Below are 17125 nucleotides of genomic sequence, written 5' to 3'. Positions count from 1 at the left end.
AGTTAGTCATCCTAGGCGGTGCGTTGACATATTATCTATTATCAACGTTACGGTAATGGTGGTGGTGGTGGTGGTGGTGGGGGAAGAGAGGAGGGAGGGAAGAGGAATATGACGTAGAGGTACACCTACAGCTTGGAAGGACACCAGCCGGCCGACGAAGCACCTCGGCACCAAGGACAGGCCGACAGACTGGCTCCTTCGGCCGCAGCGGCGTTCGCAAACTCTCGGTCCGGCAGACCGTGACATCCCCGTGCCGACCGTGTTCAACGGCGTCCGCAGAGGCTTTCTGCCCGGCGGGACTGCTTATTTTCTTACCGACCAGGTAAAGAATAAATAAACCAACCGAATATGATGCTGAGGTGGATTATGTTGCACATTTTCATGTCGGATTTAGTATCTCATGAACTCTGTCACCCCGGTTGGAGAGGAAATCATTGCTTGCTCATCTGCGGCTTTGTAAATACAATGCGTTTAGCCAAGCGGATTCATTTTCCTTTATGATGTGGCAGCGCAATCTTCTGGTTGATGTTAGCCTACGATACATAAAGCCTTCATAACAGGTTTTATTTTTAGAGAAACCATAGCTTTGTGTGCAAGGTTATGTTCTATCAGAAATTCATGGAAGTAGGCTACATGTGTATACCATTTGTCTGACTCCTCTGTTTCAGACCAGCTTCTGAAAAAGAGAGGGCTGATTTGGACTCAAACTAGACTTTCAACATGTCGAGCACTCACATAGACAATGGCTCTGCAAACTCAGTAGAAGCCAAGAAAACAGACCTGAGAATGAAAGAGAAGAAATGCTGTAAGTAAAGTCTCCCACAATAATTAGCAATGAACAAGGTTTTCTGCATGACTGCTCTAGTCTACAGGTGCACTTAAGTGAAATACCTTTTATTGTTCACTCTGGATTGAATTCACAAGTCTTTATCAACTCTCTGGGACACTACAGCCCCTTCATTTAGAGTCCAACACGAGAAAGACAAATGAAAAATGTAATCTCTGTAGGTGAAAAAGAAAAGAATGACACTTGTGGTTTCCATGTCCTTGAGAAAATTGCCTATCTCTCCCAGGAGTTCTTTTTCTAATTTCTTCATATCCTGTCTTTGATCCCATGCAGTCCACTGATAATTGCTTCCAAAAAGATAATTATGTTTGTCCAGTACACACATGGCCTAGTTATTATATTGCCTTAACCCTGCAAGGATGGAAACAAAAGGCACTTTTCATTTATTTTTAAATATAATTTTACTTAATGTGTCTGCCTGTTATGCAGCATTTATCGTGTAGGTGATTAACATTGAAGGGTCAGACATTATACAGCTGTGTAGGGTTACTATTAATGTGCTTGACAAATGTATAGCCTGTCTGTTCTCTGTGTAGCATGGGCCTCCTATATGACAAATTCTCCAACGGTGATCGTAATGATCGGCCTGCCTGCAAGAGGAAAGACTTACATGTCAAAGAAACTCACGCGCTACCTCAACTGGATCGGAGTCCCAACTAAAGGTAGTACATGACATGTGAGAACACCTGTTTAAGTGTCTTTTCAATTCTTATTAATATTAATATCTTGACTGTACATGGGCACATTCGATCAGAATACAGCAAAGAAAATCTGCTTAGAAATATTGGAAGAATAGAACAACAAAGTATATTTCTGCTGAATAAAACATAACATTCATTACTAATTTCACTTGTTTTCTTTTTTTATTATTGTATACCCGAATACAAAACACATTTTCTATAAGCTCAGTCTGCCACTTTTAAAAAAACAAAATCAATTCCAATGCTGGTTCTATTATATCAGAATTTTGGATAGTCATCATGGAAACATTAATGGGTCATGTGACAAGGGCTAGGAAAATTGGCAGCCAAGTGACAGTACTCTGATCCAATGGAAATCGCAATTGTCAGATTGACAGCACTCAATGGATCGGGGGGAGGGGGCAATCATATTCCCTGTGCCCCTCTTCTAGCGCAGCCCCTGTTTCAAATAATTTGTATGTAACCATAGACTGTATATTAATAGACAACGCATCCGGTTCGGCAAAGTGCTCCAAATGCGGAAGTACCTTAAACCTGCATTCTATCTGAATTCCAGCAGGGAGCGACACATGCGGTTGCAAAAGGAGTTCAGTTTCTGTAGAAGTCTATGAGAAAGTGACCCACTTATCACTTGATTTATTACCTCAGTAAACATTTTCATAATGAGTTTATGGTCTCAATCGCTAGTTTCAAGTCTTCTGAAACACAGAATGATGTTCATTTTTTGATTTATGGTCTCGTTGATTTTAAAATCGGCGATAAAGCGGGGGGTGTTTTAGGGCGTAGCTATGATGTGATTGCCAGTGAAAGTGTTTAACGTAACGTAGAGTGTAAGGGCTCCTCCCTCACTCCTCCCTCTCGTCTAAAATCGTAACATCCCCAACCAGGATGGCTGCACCCGTAAGCAAAATTATGAATCCCACTATAGCCACGCCAAGACCCGCCCTACGAAGCAGCTCGATTGGTTGGGGTTAGGCATTTCACCTCGAGTGGTTAAGGTTAGGGTTAGGGGATTGGTCAGGGGATAGGACCTGTACATGTAAGCATGGACGCCTGGCCAATAGTAGTGTGTGAACGCTATTGAAGGGCGGGTCTTGGCATGGCCATAGTGGGATTCGTAATATCGCCGCCCGTAACGGGCAAACTAAACGACGGATAGCAGATCTCCACAAACCAATGGGTGACGTCACACATGCGCTGTCCATTAATATACAGTCTATGGTAGTAACCCTCACCCAATTTGACATACATCTACGTGTATGTAAGGGTATCTCAGAATACGAGAATAAATTTAGCATAATGGGAGTCAAAATAATTGTAATTACTTACTAAAAACTACCCAATCTGTGACTTCAAACAACCACAGCGCGGGCAGTGTGTTAATGTCATTTGTTCACTTTTCAGTGTTTAACTTGGGCGTATACCGCAGAGAGGCTGTCAGAGCTTATAAGTCCTATGATTTCTTCCGCCATGACAATGAGGAAGCCATGAAAATACGGAAGTAAGTTCCACTTCAACTAATGTGCTCATCATTACAGGTAACATTATCTATCTACAGTATAAGGAATCTGTAGCATCTGTTATGTCTGAATATAACATTTCCCCCAGTCAATATGGGTCTGTTTGGTATTCTACAGCCTCCAGTGCTGCATCAGTGACTAAGCTGTTTTTGGGCCAACATTCAATGTTCAGCTGGGGTCAGCACAGTGTTTACTACCTTAGACTGGCACTGATCTATAATTAATGTGCCCACACAGACACACCACTTGACAAAGTATCACCACCAAATTATTGCGTTTGGATTCACTTCAACTGTAAATCACTGCTGATTCCTCCAAGCAAATATAGTTTAAAGAATATAACTGTATTTCTCGGTCCTTCATGGTTTTATCCAGTAGTGGTAATTCAAATGGAGTTTGTCGTTCATGGCTATCATTAAAATACGACAGGCTTGACAGCGTCCCAGTGCCGAAATCATGACCTAGATATTAAACAAGCTGCTGATGTCACTCTGAAGCTGACACAAACCCGCCAGGATCCAGGGTGTTGCATGGCTATCTAACCTGGGTTGAACAGTAACTGTTAAGAGTTTGTCTTTTTGTTATTGGAAGTAACCGCTGTGTGGGGTTAAAGGAATAGTTTGGCATTTTGTAAAATACACCTTTTTGTTTTGTTGCCGGGAGTTAGATGAGCATTGGTTACAAGATGGGTGGGATACACTGAACAAAACAGCACTAGAATGGAATGTAACCTATTCACAACATTGAGTTTAAGTGATTGTTAGACATGTTGGGATATAAGCCTCTTCGCTTCTTCGCCCCATTCTCATCTGTTTAACTATAAAGTTTAATATAATGGTTTAATATATTTTTTTTAAATATAAGGCAACCGCCAGCAGCTTATTGGCTTAGCATAAAGACTGAAGACAAGGGGAAACAGCTAGCCTAAATTTCTCCAGAGGCAACAAGATCCAACTATCAGCACCTGTAAATCTCAGTCAGTCTACCTTTTTCCCTGTTTCCAGTTTTTATGCTAAGCTAAGCTAACTGTCTCTCTTATTCCTCAGACATTAAATGAGCGTGGTATCGATCTCCTCATCTAATTCTCGGCAGGAAAACAACTTAGCATATTTCCCAAAGTGTCCATTTGTTTCTTAACTCAGTGGGACAATTTAGTGTTGTTCTGTTGAGTAAATTCCACCCATCTGTCCTCGAGGTAGACCACCCAAAAAATATTACTTTTCTACCAAAAAGAATAGTCCTAATGAAAACTAACACTAAGGTCTATAAAATATCAAGGGTGTAACCAAGACATTGTTTGTTGAAAAATATATTGCGGCTAAGTTTTCCAAATGTATTTTTTCATTGCTTTGAGCAGCATTTTATTAGTTATTTAGGTGGCAGCAGAAATCTCAGAGGTAGCATAACGTGAGACAACCTTGGCACATAAAATCTAACCTGTCTCCATGGTTAGACACCATTAGGAGAGATTGGAAAATATTTGTTTGTTTGAGATAACTGATCTTTTAACCCAAATACCATCAATATCCTCAATGCACAAATGCTACAAATAGATTACCAGTCAACTTGATGAGCAAAAGAAAGAAAACAAAGAATAATCAAATACTAGAAAAGCACTGAGAATCAAGGTCTACATGATACCTACAACAAACCACTAGTATTTTACTATGCTATTAAATACTCTGATTTGTGGGCGGCTGCGGCTACCAATCGAAAGGTTGTTGGTTCGATCCCTGGCCCTGCAGTCCTATGTCGAAGTGTCCTTGGGCAATTCAATGAACACCGAATTGCTCCCGATGCTGGTGTGTATGTGTGTGACTGTTTATCTGATGAGCAGGTAGCACCTTGTACGGCAGCCTCGGCCACAGTGTATGAATGTGTGTGAATGGTTCCTGTACTGTATAAATACAGTCCATTTTACATGTCATTTACAAATCATAGGCAACACACATGCAATGTAAATGTCAATGATTGTGGGTTTCAGCATACTGAGGCTCTTAGAGAGGACATGTTCTCTCCCCCACAGGCAGTGTGCTCTGGTAGCTCTGAAGGATGTGAAGGCGTATCTGTCGGTGGAGGGAGGTCAGATCGCGGTGAGTCCTCTCTCTGCCGTTCTGTTCATCTGCCTCTCTTTCTGTGTTTCAATGTTGTCTCGTTTCAAAAAATTAAAAAACATATCCGTTACAGAAACACATCTGGCATCAGACAGCCTTAAGCCAAAACTGTTCAAACATTTTACCAGAGAACACCTACATTATGCATGACAAATATTTTTCTTTTTATTAGGTTTTTGATGCAACAAACACAACAAGAGAACGGCGAGACCTCATTCTAGCTTTTGTGAAGGATGCATTCAAAGTAAGATTGTCCAAATGTATTTTATTTATTTATATATATATATATATATATATATATATATATTGTAATTCCTTCATCTTTACAAGCAAATTTAAAAACATAAAATGATCATTTGAAAAAGTGTCAAATGGTAAAGTGCAAATGCAAAAATATTTTCTGTTTTGTTCTTTTCAATTTAAGCTTTCAGTTTGAGCTTTTCCATTTAAATTTCACTTTTTTCATTTTTGCCATTTTCCAATCATTTAATATTAAATATTTGCTTTTTCTTCTTAAGTTTAATTTTGGCCTGATTATTCCCAGTAGTGTAGTAAAATAATAATCTTTCTAATTTCATCTCTTTATTTTTTATCTGAATTTTAATGATAAAAACTATCCTTCATTCCCAGGGTGCCTTTTTTCTCTGACAATAAAGTGTCTGATTGTGTGACATGGCATTTGGTCTATGGACAGTTACAGGAAGCTATTGCACATGTTGACCCTGTGGGCTGCCCTCTTTCCAACAGGTGTTCTTTGTGGAGTCGGTGTGTGACGACCCAGAGGTCATTGCTGCTAATATTCTGGTATGATCTCATGTCACCAACGAGGTTTGACTGTGACTTGTTGTCTGGGTCAAACCCGTAATCTATTATTATTCACACTATCTACAGTGTTCTGTGAGAACAGCTGTGCTTGGTCACATTGTTTGAATGTGCTGAATACCTGTAACAGGAAGTGAAAGTGTCCAGTCCAGACTACCCTGAGAGACACAGAGAGAGAGTAATGGATGACTTCCTCAAACGAATCGAGTGCTACAAGGTTACTTACCAACCATTAGATCCTGATGATTACGACAAGTAAGGACTGATGAGATCCTTCTGCTTTATTTATGTTTTTTAAAACATTATTTAATACAGTTTACATTAAAAAAAAATTATGAGATTATTTATATAAAGCTTACTTTGGAATGTTTTTTAAACAAGCAATACAATTATTTGCTACATACATACATACATACAGTACAGGCCAAAAGTTTGGACACACCTTCTCATTCAATGCGTTTCCTTTTTATTTTCATGACTATTTACATTGTAGATTCTCACTGAAGGCATCAAAACTATGAATGAACACATATGGAATTATGTACTTAACAAAAAAGTGTGAAATAACTGAAAACATGTCTTATATTTTAGATTCTTCAAAGTAGCCACCCTTTGCTTTTTTATTAATAAGGGACAAAATTCCATTAATTAACCCTGACAAAGCACACCTGTGAAGTGAAAACCATTTCAGGTGACTACCTCATGAAGCTCATTGAGAGAACACCAAGGGTTTGCAGAGTTATCAAAAAAAGCAAAGTGTGGCTACTTTGACGAATCTAAAATATAAGACATGTTTTCAGTTATTTCACACTTTTTTGTTAAGTACATAATTCCATATGTGTTCATTCATAGTTTTGATGCCTTCAGTGAGAATCTACAATGTAAATAGTCATGAAAATAAAGAAACACATTAAATGAGAAGGTGTGTCCAAACTTTTGGCCTGTACTGTACATACATAAATACGGTGTTTGGTGTTTTAAGCCCCCAACGTCATCTTCCAGGCAGCGCTGCCTGGAAGGCACTACGATTAGGTTAGGTGCCTTGAAGTCGAGGTTGGGGGCTTAAAACACCATTGAGCCATAAATACATGCATGCATACGTACATACAGTACATACATAATTGTGTGGAATTACAGTTGCAGTTCAGAAAGAAAACACTAGATGGTGTCAGTAAACAACCATTTGACTCATTCAATCATGCATCCACCTGCAGGGACCTATCTTTCATCAAGGTGATGAACGTGGGTCGGCGTTTTCTGGTGAACCGGGTGCAGGACTACATCCAGAGCAAGATTGTCTACTACCTCATGAACATCCACGTGCACTCTCACTCCATCTACCTGTGTCGGCATGGAGAGAGCAACCACAACGTTGAAGGCCGTATCGGAGGAGACTCGGAACTTTCTCCTCGAGGGAAACAGGTTCTCTCTCATAATCCTCATTTTATGAACTGCAAAGCCAGTGTCTTTAAAAAAAAAAAAACTAAACGACCACAAGCCTCTTTCAGGGAGACTGCTCAGTGGGATAAGGTGTATTTAACACCTAAATCATAAACCTTTTATCACATTTAATCCTCTCTCATTTCTCATTTTCTTGTCTCTATCAACTGAAAATGAATCTAGTGAATTAGAAATACCTTTGAATACATAATATTAAGGAATTAATAATGGATAGATGATGAACAGACAGATGCTTGGAAACCTTACTCTGTCTCTCTCACATCCCAGTTCGCCCATGCCCTGCGAGATTTCATTGAGGAGCACAAACTGTCAGATTTGAAAGTGTGGACGAGCCAACTGAGAAGAACCATCCAGACAGCGGAGGAGCTGGGTGTCCCTTATGAACAGTGGAAGATACTCAATGAGATTGATGCGGTCAGTATTCTCATCATCTAACTTCCCACATTTTACAATTGTATGAATCATTACAGATTCAGATAGAAACTGTATTTTGGGGAAAGGGGGCTTCCTGACAGTACCTAACACTATACCATGGGGGAAGGAAGTATTTAGAGCATTTACTTAAAGCTGTGGTAGGTAATTTATTTTGGCATAAATTCCAAAATAATCTTTCAGCATACTGTAATTCAAGTGGTCTGAGAGAAAACTAGACTTCTGCACTTCCTCTTGGCTCTGTTTTTAGGCTTTAGAAAATCCAGCCTGTGATGGAAACTTTGGCCAATCACAGGTCATTTCAGAGAGAAAAAGAGTTCCGATTGGCTGTTCTGCACATGTACTGTTCAACAGAGAGGAGAGAGCTCCAGGAAGAGGTCTCACTCTACTTCAAATTCTGGAGTTTTTTTTTTATTCTACCTACTGCAGCTTTAGGTAAAAGTAAAAGTCCTGTGCTGAAAAAATCTTACTGTAAGTAAAAGTATTAATGGGAAAACTGTAGTTATTAAAGTAGTGCAGTAAAATGGCCTCTTGCCAATTCATTTTCTGTCAACTAAACAATCAAACAACTAAACTTTTCAACTGTACTTGTTGGATAGTTTTTAATTTAGAACAACACGTCATATTTTATAAGCTCATTGTATGCTTTGTATGCAACAATTTGAATTTCTAAAGTAACTGGTAACTGATATCCGATATTTGTAGTGGAGTAAAAAGTACAATATTTCCCTCTAAAATGTAGTGGAGTAGAAGTAGAAAGTGGCAGGGAAAGAAAATCAAACTTACTACAGTACTTGAGTGAAGTTACTCAGTTACATTCCATCACCGCACAATACAAAATTGAAAAAAGGCTTCAGTGTAGAAGTATAAGTTAAACAGCCACAAAGCATTTCAGTGCTTTTGCTCCTTTTCAACAGTATTGGGCAAGTTACTGAAAATTAGTAATTAGTTACAGTTACTCGTTACTTCTTTTAAAAGTAATTGAAATACTTAACAATTACTGTATATAAAAAGTAATTAGTTACTAGGGAAAGTAACTTTTAAGTTACTTTTGTCTGCTTTTGTAAATGTAAATATGAACAGTACTAAACAGTGAAACACATTTTTAGATCATCAGGGCAACAGGCCTTCAAATCAAGCAGTTGACAGAGAATGCATGTCATCGACAACATACCTAGCAATCATTTTATTCAGCTCTGCCTGGTTTATCGGCTGCACTGCAGTCAGTGTAAAATCTAGCTTTGGTTGTTGCATGGAGTGGCGCCTTCAGCATCCGTAGGGCTGGGCTCTTTCACTACTAGCTTTGTCGAAGCGTGTTGCTTCAACAGGTGCTTCCTAAGATTTGAATTGCTACTCTTAGATGTGGATAGGTTCTTTACACCTGCACATAATTGACAACTCACCACTACGTTTTTGTCGACTAGCGAAAAGTAATTTCTTCCAGGAGAGAAAGCTTATTCTAAGCTATCGGCCATGCTGTGGTTTAATGCTCATTGTTTGATTGGTGTATCATTGCGTCAGATCAGAAGCAGCTAAAGTAGGCCTGTCTGTCTTCTTGTCTGCAAGCGTTTCATTTTCACAAAAGAGAGTAACGCGAGTAAAGAACTCATTTAAATTTCATTTATTGCGTTACTTGATTGAATGAAATATTTCGTTACATGCTCGTTGCCGCTAAAAGTAGTGGACCCACTCTTACTCCCAACACTGCTTTTCAAGCATCCATAGAAGAAACAACCACAATCACTTTGCTGCTCTTACTACATGTGAAACTGACATTCTTCTTTCAAAAGATACCGCTGCTGTTTCTTTATATAATCTTTATGTGGAATACTTTTAAATCCTACAGTCATGTTTTCTCGGCAGCAAAATTAAACATTTAGACAAATGCTCTGTTCTCCTTGTCCAGGGTGTGTGTGAGGAGATGACTTACGAGATGATCGAGAACACATTCCCAGAGGAGTTTGCTTTGAGGGACCAGGACAAGTACCACTATCGCTACCCAGGAGGAGAGGTCACCTGACATGCTCCTTCCATACTTTAGATTCAATAAGCTGAATTCATCTTGTTTAAAGTGATGTTTCGGAGTAATTTCACCCTAGAGTCCTTTGCACCATGACCTCGAGCCAAACACCCCCCCAGAAGCTTTTTTCAGCTGGGTCTAGCATTGGGAGAGTTAGCGTAGCAGCGTTATCAGCTGAATAGCTTAGCGCAGGGCTAATGAAGCTATTCAGCTGAACCCTAGGGTGAAATTACTCCGAACCATCACTTTAAGCTTGGCCTTCTGCAGTCAGGTTTAAATAGTCTCTTCTGTTTTTCCAGTCGTACCAAGATTTAGTTCAACGTTTGGAGCCGGTTATCATGGAGTTGGAGAGACAGGGCAACGTGTTGGTCATCTGCCACCAGGCTGTGATGCGCTGTCTGCTAGCTTACTTCCTGGACAAGAGTGCAGGTCAGATAAACACAAGTGTACACACACACACACACACACACACACAATATACACATACTACATCACATCAGCAGATGATAACATTTCATATACTCTCTTCTTCATCCCATAGAAGATCTACCATACATGAAATGTCCGCTGCACACCATACTCAAGCTAACCCCTGTTGCATATGGTAGGTCTTTACCTTAGCTCCCTGTGTTGCACCATAGCATAACTCTCATAATATGCATGCATTATTTAAATGTATTCTGTCTTTTATCTTCTAGGTTGTAAAGTGGAAATGTTTTATCTTAATGTGGAGTCAGTAAACACACATCGAGACAGGCCTCTTGTAAGTCACTCTGAATCGAGCTGAAATACATTGTTGCATAAATGTGCATTCAGTATTGTTGAATTAAAGCTTCAAATGTGATCATATATGCAAATTATCAGCAGATCTCAACATCTAATCCAAGTCTATTAGGCTCGCTGTTTCTTGTGTCTGCTAGTTCAGTACACCTCATCCCCTGTGTGAGGCTTTGCTGCCTTGACTCCATTTTCTTTATGCCTGTATTTTTATGTTGGCAAATTGTTCTCTGGCTTGAGCTGCAAATAATGATTGTGAAGTCAGTTTTAATTTGGTGATTTGGTTATTTTACTGTGATGGAGGAAGTGACTGATCGTGCTACCTTGCTTGGCTGATCTAATCATTACTATTGCTCTGGTTTGCATCCTGATATTAAGATTATGTATACTTTATGAAAGACTGCTGTATTTGAACTATTAGTCCCTTTTACTATTACAATTCAATAATGTTTTATGTTGTGTGGTGGAATAACGTGATTGAAACGGCGTCTGTCACTTAAAACGGCTTCTGTGGATCCATGTGGAGAGGAAGGCTAGTTTGCTTGGCTGTGTCAGATGTCCGTCCCCAGCTGTTTGTATGTTCCCTGATATTTTTTCCTTAACACTTGCGATATTTCATCTCCTACCAGGATAAAATCCCGAGGGGCTCTGCTCTCATACATCGCCGGAATAGTTACACTCCCTTGTCCAGTCACGACCAGGTCAAGCGTCCCAGGCTCTACAGCGCGGGCAACCAGCCCTGGCTACCGCTCGCCCCCACCCCATCAGCTCTGATGCCAGAGGGACGGCAAAGCCAAGTTAGTGCCAGAGTTACAGGCTCCCCCTCTAAATCAGTCACCGTCAGCTGTAATCAGTCATGTCCCACCACAGTTGTAACCCTGTGTCTGGCATTCCCTCGCCTCAGTGTTGGATCCTCTCGATGATTTAGTGCCTGTGTTAAAAATGACGTTCATGGAATCCATCTCTATGTCTATCTTTCTCTCTCAGGGCATGTTTTTAGATCTGAAATGGGTTGCTCTCTTCTTTTTATGTTGCATCGGTCTGTTTCCAAAGTTTGCATGAGCGCTGCTTCACCACTGGGCTGTCTCTGGCTTGAATATGCAGCACAGCATGTCTACGTTTTTGATTTAGCCTTTATGGGATACAAAAGACACAAAAACATTGCACAATACTTTTTGTACTGTATTTTGTTACAAGGGTACATTATTAGCTGAACATAAACCTTCATAAATATACAGTGATGATTGCACTTTTTAAAAATGGAATCCCATTTGAGAACAATTAGAGATAACACACAAATGACACATTTCAAACTTTCAAAAGAAATTATGTTTAAAAATGCATATTTGTGTTGTGTATTTGTTGGCCTTGCCTTGTGGGTTTGGGTACAGTGCTTCAGCCCCTCTCCACATTTCTGTCTATCTCTCTCTTTCTTCTAAACCTGTCTTACAGTCTTGGATAGGAAGCAGTTTTCTGAGAGTATTTTGGAGATTTAGTACATGTAGCCAAGCCTTCATTTTTCTTTCCCACAATTCAACTCATGTCAATGTAACCCATGTCAATATGTTGTCACAGCGGTGTATTTTTATGGTTTTCAGTCTTTGGGTTTCTCTAACCTTCCATCACCTTTGCACTTTGAACAGAAGCTGCTGTCGGCTTTGGTTCTTCTAAGCAGCCTTATCAAGAGCGCTCTATCAGACACTAATTCTGTGGTAGTTTAATAAATGGCTGCAACTATTTAATCAACTTCAGTAGAACTCTTTGATGATAGTAGTTAATGATAGCTCCTGTAGTGCTATTTATTAATATACATGTAGATTGTTTTGGTGTGAGTTGCCAAATGTTGCCGATATCGTCCTTAGAGATGTTTACCTTCTAGGGCGTAGTTTGGTTAAAAATGAAAACTGTCCACCAGGTATGTGGATTATAGCGTTATTATTATTGAGTAACCGGGTCAGGATTTCTGGAAAGAGACATTGCTGTTAAGTTTTTATTTTTTTATTTTTTTGGTGCTTTGTGCACCACAAGCCGAGTGCTATCTGGCATCTGGTTCTCCAATATGGAGAGAAGGCAGACATTTCTACGGCCGATATCTCCAACATTGGGCAACTCACACCAAAACAATCTAGACTGAGTAGCACTACAGGTAAGAGGAAAAATGGGAATTTTTATTTTATTTTTAAGACTCCTGGTCCCCCTGGGAAGCTGTTAGCTTGAATAGGATTTGCTGCTGTAAGTCATTAATTTGTTGTAAGTGACATGATCTTTTTCTTGCAGGAGTCCCTGTGCGAAGGAAGCGACTTTGACAGCCCCGAAGAAACGAGTGGCTGTGTCCGCTTCTGAGTGAAGATGAAGGCCTCTTTCTTCATGGCACAATGTGGGGAAAAAAGTTCTGGCTTCAGTCAGGATTTTTTCTTTACCACATTCTAAGAAGGGATGGTCGGATGATGAGGTCATTTTTTTGGCCATGTCTATCTCAACCTCTGTTTAATTTTACTCTGCATGCTGAGGCCTCAAACTGGAAGCCTTATCATTAGCATCATAAACAGTTCTGCATGTGTGACAAACGCAAACAATCAATCAATCAATCAACCAAAACAAATTGGCAACTAATCCTCATTGTAAATACTACAATGCCTTACTGAACTTTAAGTATATTGATAGAATTAGGTTCTCTGTATGAATTTAACAAGAGCAAGTAATGCGTCTTTATGATGAAAGCCAATTTTCACTTGTGCGAATAGAACATGTCAAAGTATATATAAATATTTTTATAACGCATATTCTGTCATCTATCATGCAAACAATCTGTAGTTGTGATTTATATAAAATATATTTCTAACTGTATTCTGTATTTCTAGCCATAATCTTTTATGTCTTATGTTATTGATTGGTTTAGATTTGAGAGAATGTACTAGTTGAGTTCTGAAGGAAATTAAAATACTGTATTTCTGTATAAACTGAGTTTCTTTCTTATGTTTTGGAAGCTTTGCATGCTGTATGTATTGTTAAATAAATACACCACATTGCTGGACATACTGTATACCAGCAGTAGATAAAGAAACTTACTTTTCTGTCACAAGCTGCCATTTAAATACATATTGTATTAGACTGGTGTTATCTGTCACAATGTACACTAAATCCTGAATGTCCATCTGTTAATCCATTGTTCTTTTTGCCTGTATATTCTATAGGAAGGGGTTATGTGCAACCAAAAGATAACATGTTGATGGTATTCTGTCTATTTCCTGACTTTTATGTTTATGTTATTCTGTTTTAATTGCTTTATGCAAATGTATCTTTACTCATTACTTTTTTTTTTTTTTACATCCGCCATATTCAAAAATCCTTTCATTTTACTTAATAATACAGTTTCACTGTAGGGAAAGTTTCACTCTCTGACTGTGATTTGTGTTGTTGATAAGGATTTGCGCAAATCTTTGCAGCATGTGATCTTCCAAATGGACAGATTCAAATCAGACCCGTTCATGAGAACACGTTGATCTGTTACATTTATCTGTTGTAATTCTATTATTTGTGGCCTTCATTTATTTGTTCCTTGTTTCTATTTCAAGTTGGCTCATACTTATCAAAGAATTGAATAAGCTTAGCATAGAGAAATGGCTTTGCTTGATACATATTAGGATATTATTAGAAGAGAGATAAAATCAGAGGCATTACAGTTTTTGATTAGGGGACAGAAAAGTATGGGAGGGGTGGTCTAGGGGTTTCCTCATTTACACTTCACGATAACTGGAGTGAAAACCTGAACCAATTATTCAGTCAATTGTAAGCAGAAAGAAATTGTTTTAAAGAACTGGAAATTGACTTGTTTCAGCCTAATTAACAGATTAAATGTTTTATAATTCTCTTAAAGCCTGTTCCTGGGGTTTACTGTCTGTATTCTCATAAATTGGCATCCACTACAACACTTACTATAAGGAATTTAGACCTTTGTGATTTACAAAGTTTAAAAGCAATATTTTTCACTTCCACACATACATTTATTTTCTGTTTATATTGGCATGTCATTATTTAAGGATACACCCCTGCATATACAAACATGAACCTATACAAAAACACCAATACCTCCTTCAAAAAATAATCAAATAGACACACATTGCAAACATGCAAACCTACTCAGAGAAAAAAAGAATATTTATGTAATAATGAATACAAATAATGTAAATACAATGTAATTGGGCTAAATAAACAATACAACAAATCAATAATAGAAACGTATACATACATTATTCCTCTAAAGTTCACCATACAGTTTGAGAGTTTCATTACGTTTTTATTATATCATAAAAAAGTTAAAGGAATGTTGTAAAAGAAAAAAGTCATATTACAAAAAAAAAAAAAAAAACATAAACAGACCTGGCATAGCGTGTCTTTATTTACCCTGCAGGGGAAATTACAATGTTTTGACTCTGTTGTTGGAATACACATCCCACACAGGCCTGAAATACACACAAGCCACTAATGCAGAGATGTCAGACTGAGGGGGCTGCAGCTGTCAATGGACAGGCATCGGGTTAGGTGCCTTGCTCAAGAGCACCTTGGCAGTGCCCAGGAGGTACTGGCACCTCTTTAGCTACCCGTCCACTACCATATGGGGACTTGAACCAGTGACCTTCCAGTTCCCAACCCTACTCCCTACAGACAGCTACTGCCACAAATATCATAAAAATGTCATAGTATAGTATGTCAAAATGAAGTCATAATAAAGTATGTCATGAAATGTCATTAAAAAGTCATAGTATAGTATGTTTAAAAAGTCATAGTGAAGTGTGACTTTCCCTTGGACATCTTACTTAAAAAATAATTAGCTCTTGAGGATCAAACTCCCAACCTAATCCTCCTCAACCAGTCTTCTAACAGACTGAGCTATAAAATTAGTCATAGCATTATTTGTCAAAAAATTACATAAAAAGTCATGGTCAAGTATGTCGAAAAAAAGTCACAGTATAGTATGTTGAAAAAAGTTATAGTATAGTATGTCGAAAAAATTGTCATAAAAAGTCGTAGTATAGCATGTTGAAAAAAGTCATGGTATATTATCCCATAAAAAAATATCGAAAAAAGTCTTAGTATAGTACATGTCAATAAAAGTCATAGTATAGTATGTGAATAAAATCATAGTATAGTATGTCAAAAAAGTCATAGTATAGTGTGACTTTCCCTTGGACATCTTACTTAAAAAATAGTTGGTTCTTGATGGGAATCAAACTCCCAACCTAAGCCTCCCCAACCAGTCTTCTAACAGACTGAGCTATAAAACAAGGTATATCATTGTATTTCAAAAAATGACATAAAAACACATAGTATATTATGTCGAAAAAAGTCATAAAAATTCATAGTATAGTATTTCGAAAAAAGTCATAAAAAAGTCATAGTATAGAATGTTGAAGAAAGTCATGGTGTAGTATGTCAAAAAAAGTCATAGTTTAGTATGTCGAAAAAATAGTCATAGTATAGTATGTTGAAAAAAATCATAGTATAGTATGTCGAAAATATAGTCATAGTATAGTATGTCAAAAAAAGTCATGGTATAGTATGTCAACAAAGGTCATAGTACAGTGTGACTTTCCCTTGGACATCTTACTTAAAAAATTGTTAGCTCTTTATGGGAATCAAACTCCCAACCTAAGCCTCCCCAACCAGTCTTCTAACAGACTGAGCTATAAAATGAGTCATAGCATTGTATGTCAAAAAAGACATAGAAAGTCATGTCGTATGTCGAAAAAAAGTCACAGTATAGTATCTCTAAAAAAGTCATAAAAAAGTCATGGTATAGTAATAGTATAGTATAGGTCAAAGTATAGTGTGACTTTTCTTTGGACATCTTACTTAAAAAATATGTAAGATGAGATTCTTGATGGGAATCAAACACCCAACCTGAGCCTCCCCAACCAGTCTTCTAATAGACTGAGCTATAAAACAAGTCATAGCATTGTATGTCGAAAAAGACATAGAAAGTCATGGTAAAGTATGTCGAAAAAAGTCATAAAAAAGTCATAGTATAGCAAAAATAAATAGCTCTTGATGGGAATCAAACTCCCAACCTAAGCCTCCCCAACCAGTCTTCTAACAGACTGAGCTATAAAAAAAGTTATATCATTGTATTTCAAAAACATAGACATAAACATGACATAAAAAGTTTTAGTATAGCATGTCGAAAACAGTCATGGAAAAAAGTCATAAAAAAGTCATAAAGAGTCATAGTATAGTATGTTGATAAAAGTCATGGTATATTATGCCATAAAAAATTTCGAAAAAAGTATTAGTATAGTTTGTCAAAAAAATAGTCATAGTATAGTATGTTGAAAAAACACATAGTATAGTATGTTGAAAAAAGTCATAAAAAAGTCATAGTATAGCAAAAATAAATAGCTCTTGATGGAAATAAAACTCCCAACCTAAGCCTC

At 38.0% G+C, this 17125-nt stretch overlaps 1 protein-coding gene across 4 annotated transcripts; it reads left to right on the top strand.

Annotated features, from left to right (window-relative positions):
- Positions 1–118: 118 nt before the first annotated feature.
- pfkfb2b (6-phosphofructo-2-kinase/fructose-2,6-biphosphatase 2b) lies at positions 119–14210 on the top strand. Of its 4 annotated transcripts, none has more exons than XM_028575494.1 (16): positions 119–322; positions 674–805; positions 1384–1509; positions 2953–3049; positions 5095–5161; positions 5355–5426; positions 5930–5986; positions 6135–6259; positions 7219–7426; positions 7733–7879; positions 9804–9908; positions 10217–10346; positions 10459–10521; positions 10616–10680; positions 11324–11491; positions 12972–14210. In XM_028575494.1, the coding sequence occupies exons 2-16, from the start codon at positions 721–723 to the stop codon at positions 13035–13037; spliced, it is 1581 nt and encodes a 526-aa protein (XP_028431295.1). In that variant the 5' UTR covers positions 119–322; positions 674–720; the 3' UTR covers positions 13038–14210. The 4 variants fall into 4 exon arrangements, with proteins under 4 accessions (XP_028431295.1, XP_028431294.1, XP_028431296.1 ...); XM_028575493.1 differs by having other exon boundaries at positions 669–805; XM_028575495.1 differs by lacking the exon at positions 11324–11491 and having other exon boundaries at positions 669–805.
- The last annotated feature ends 2915 nt before the right edge of the window (positions 14211–17125 follow it).

The sequence above is a fragment of the Perca flavescens genome, chromosome 4 (genome assembly GCF_004354835.1).
Source record: "Perca flavescens isolate YP-PL-M2 chromosome 4, PFLA_1.0, whole genome shotgun sequence".
NCBI lineage: Eukaryota > Metazoa > Chordata > Actinopteri > Perciformes > Percidae > Perca > Perca flavescens.
This window is presented reverse-complemented; position numbering and strand designations above follow the sequence as displayed.

Bases quoted from the DNA above. Each gene is read 5' to 3' on its own strand.
- pfkfb2b (XM_028575494.1), top strand. From the start codon at position 721: ATGTCGAGCACTCACATAGACAATGGCTCTGCAAACTCAGTAGAAGCC. The intron at 10,522-10,615 runs GTAGGTCTTTAC...TTTATCTTCTAG, and splicing joins GCTAACCCCTGTTGCATATG to GTTGTAAAGTGGAAATGTTT. The intron at 10,681-11,323 runs GTAAGTCACTCT...ATCTCCTACCAG, and splicing joins CACATCGAGACAGGCCTCTT to GATAAAATCCCGAGGGGCTC.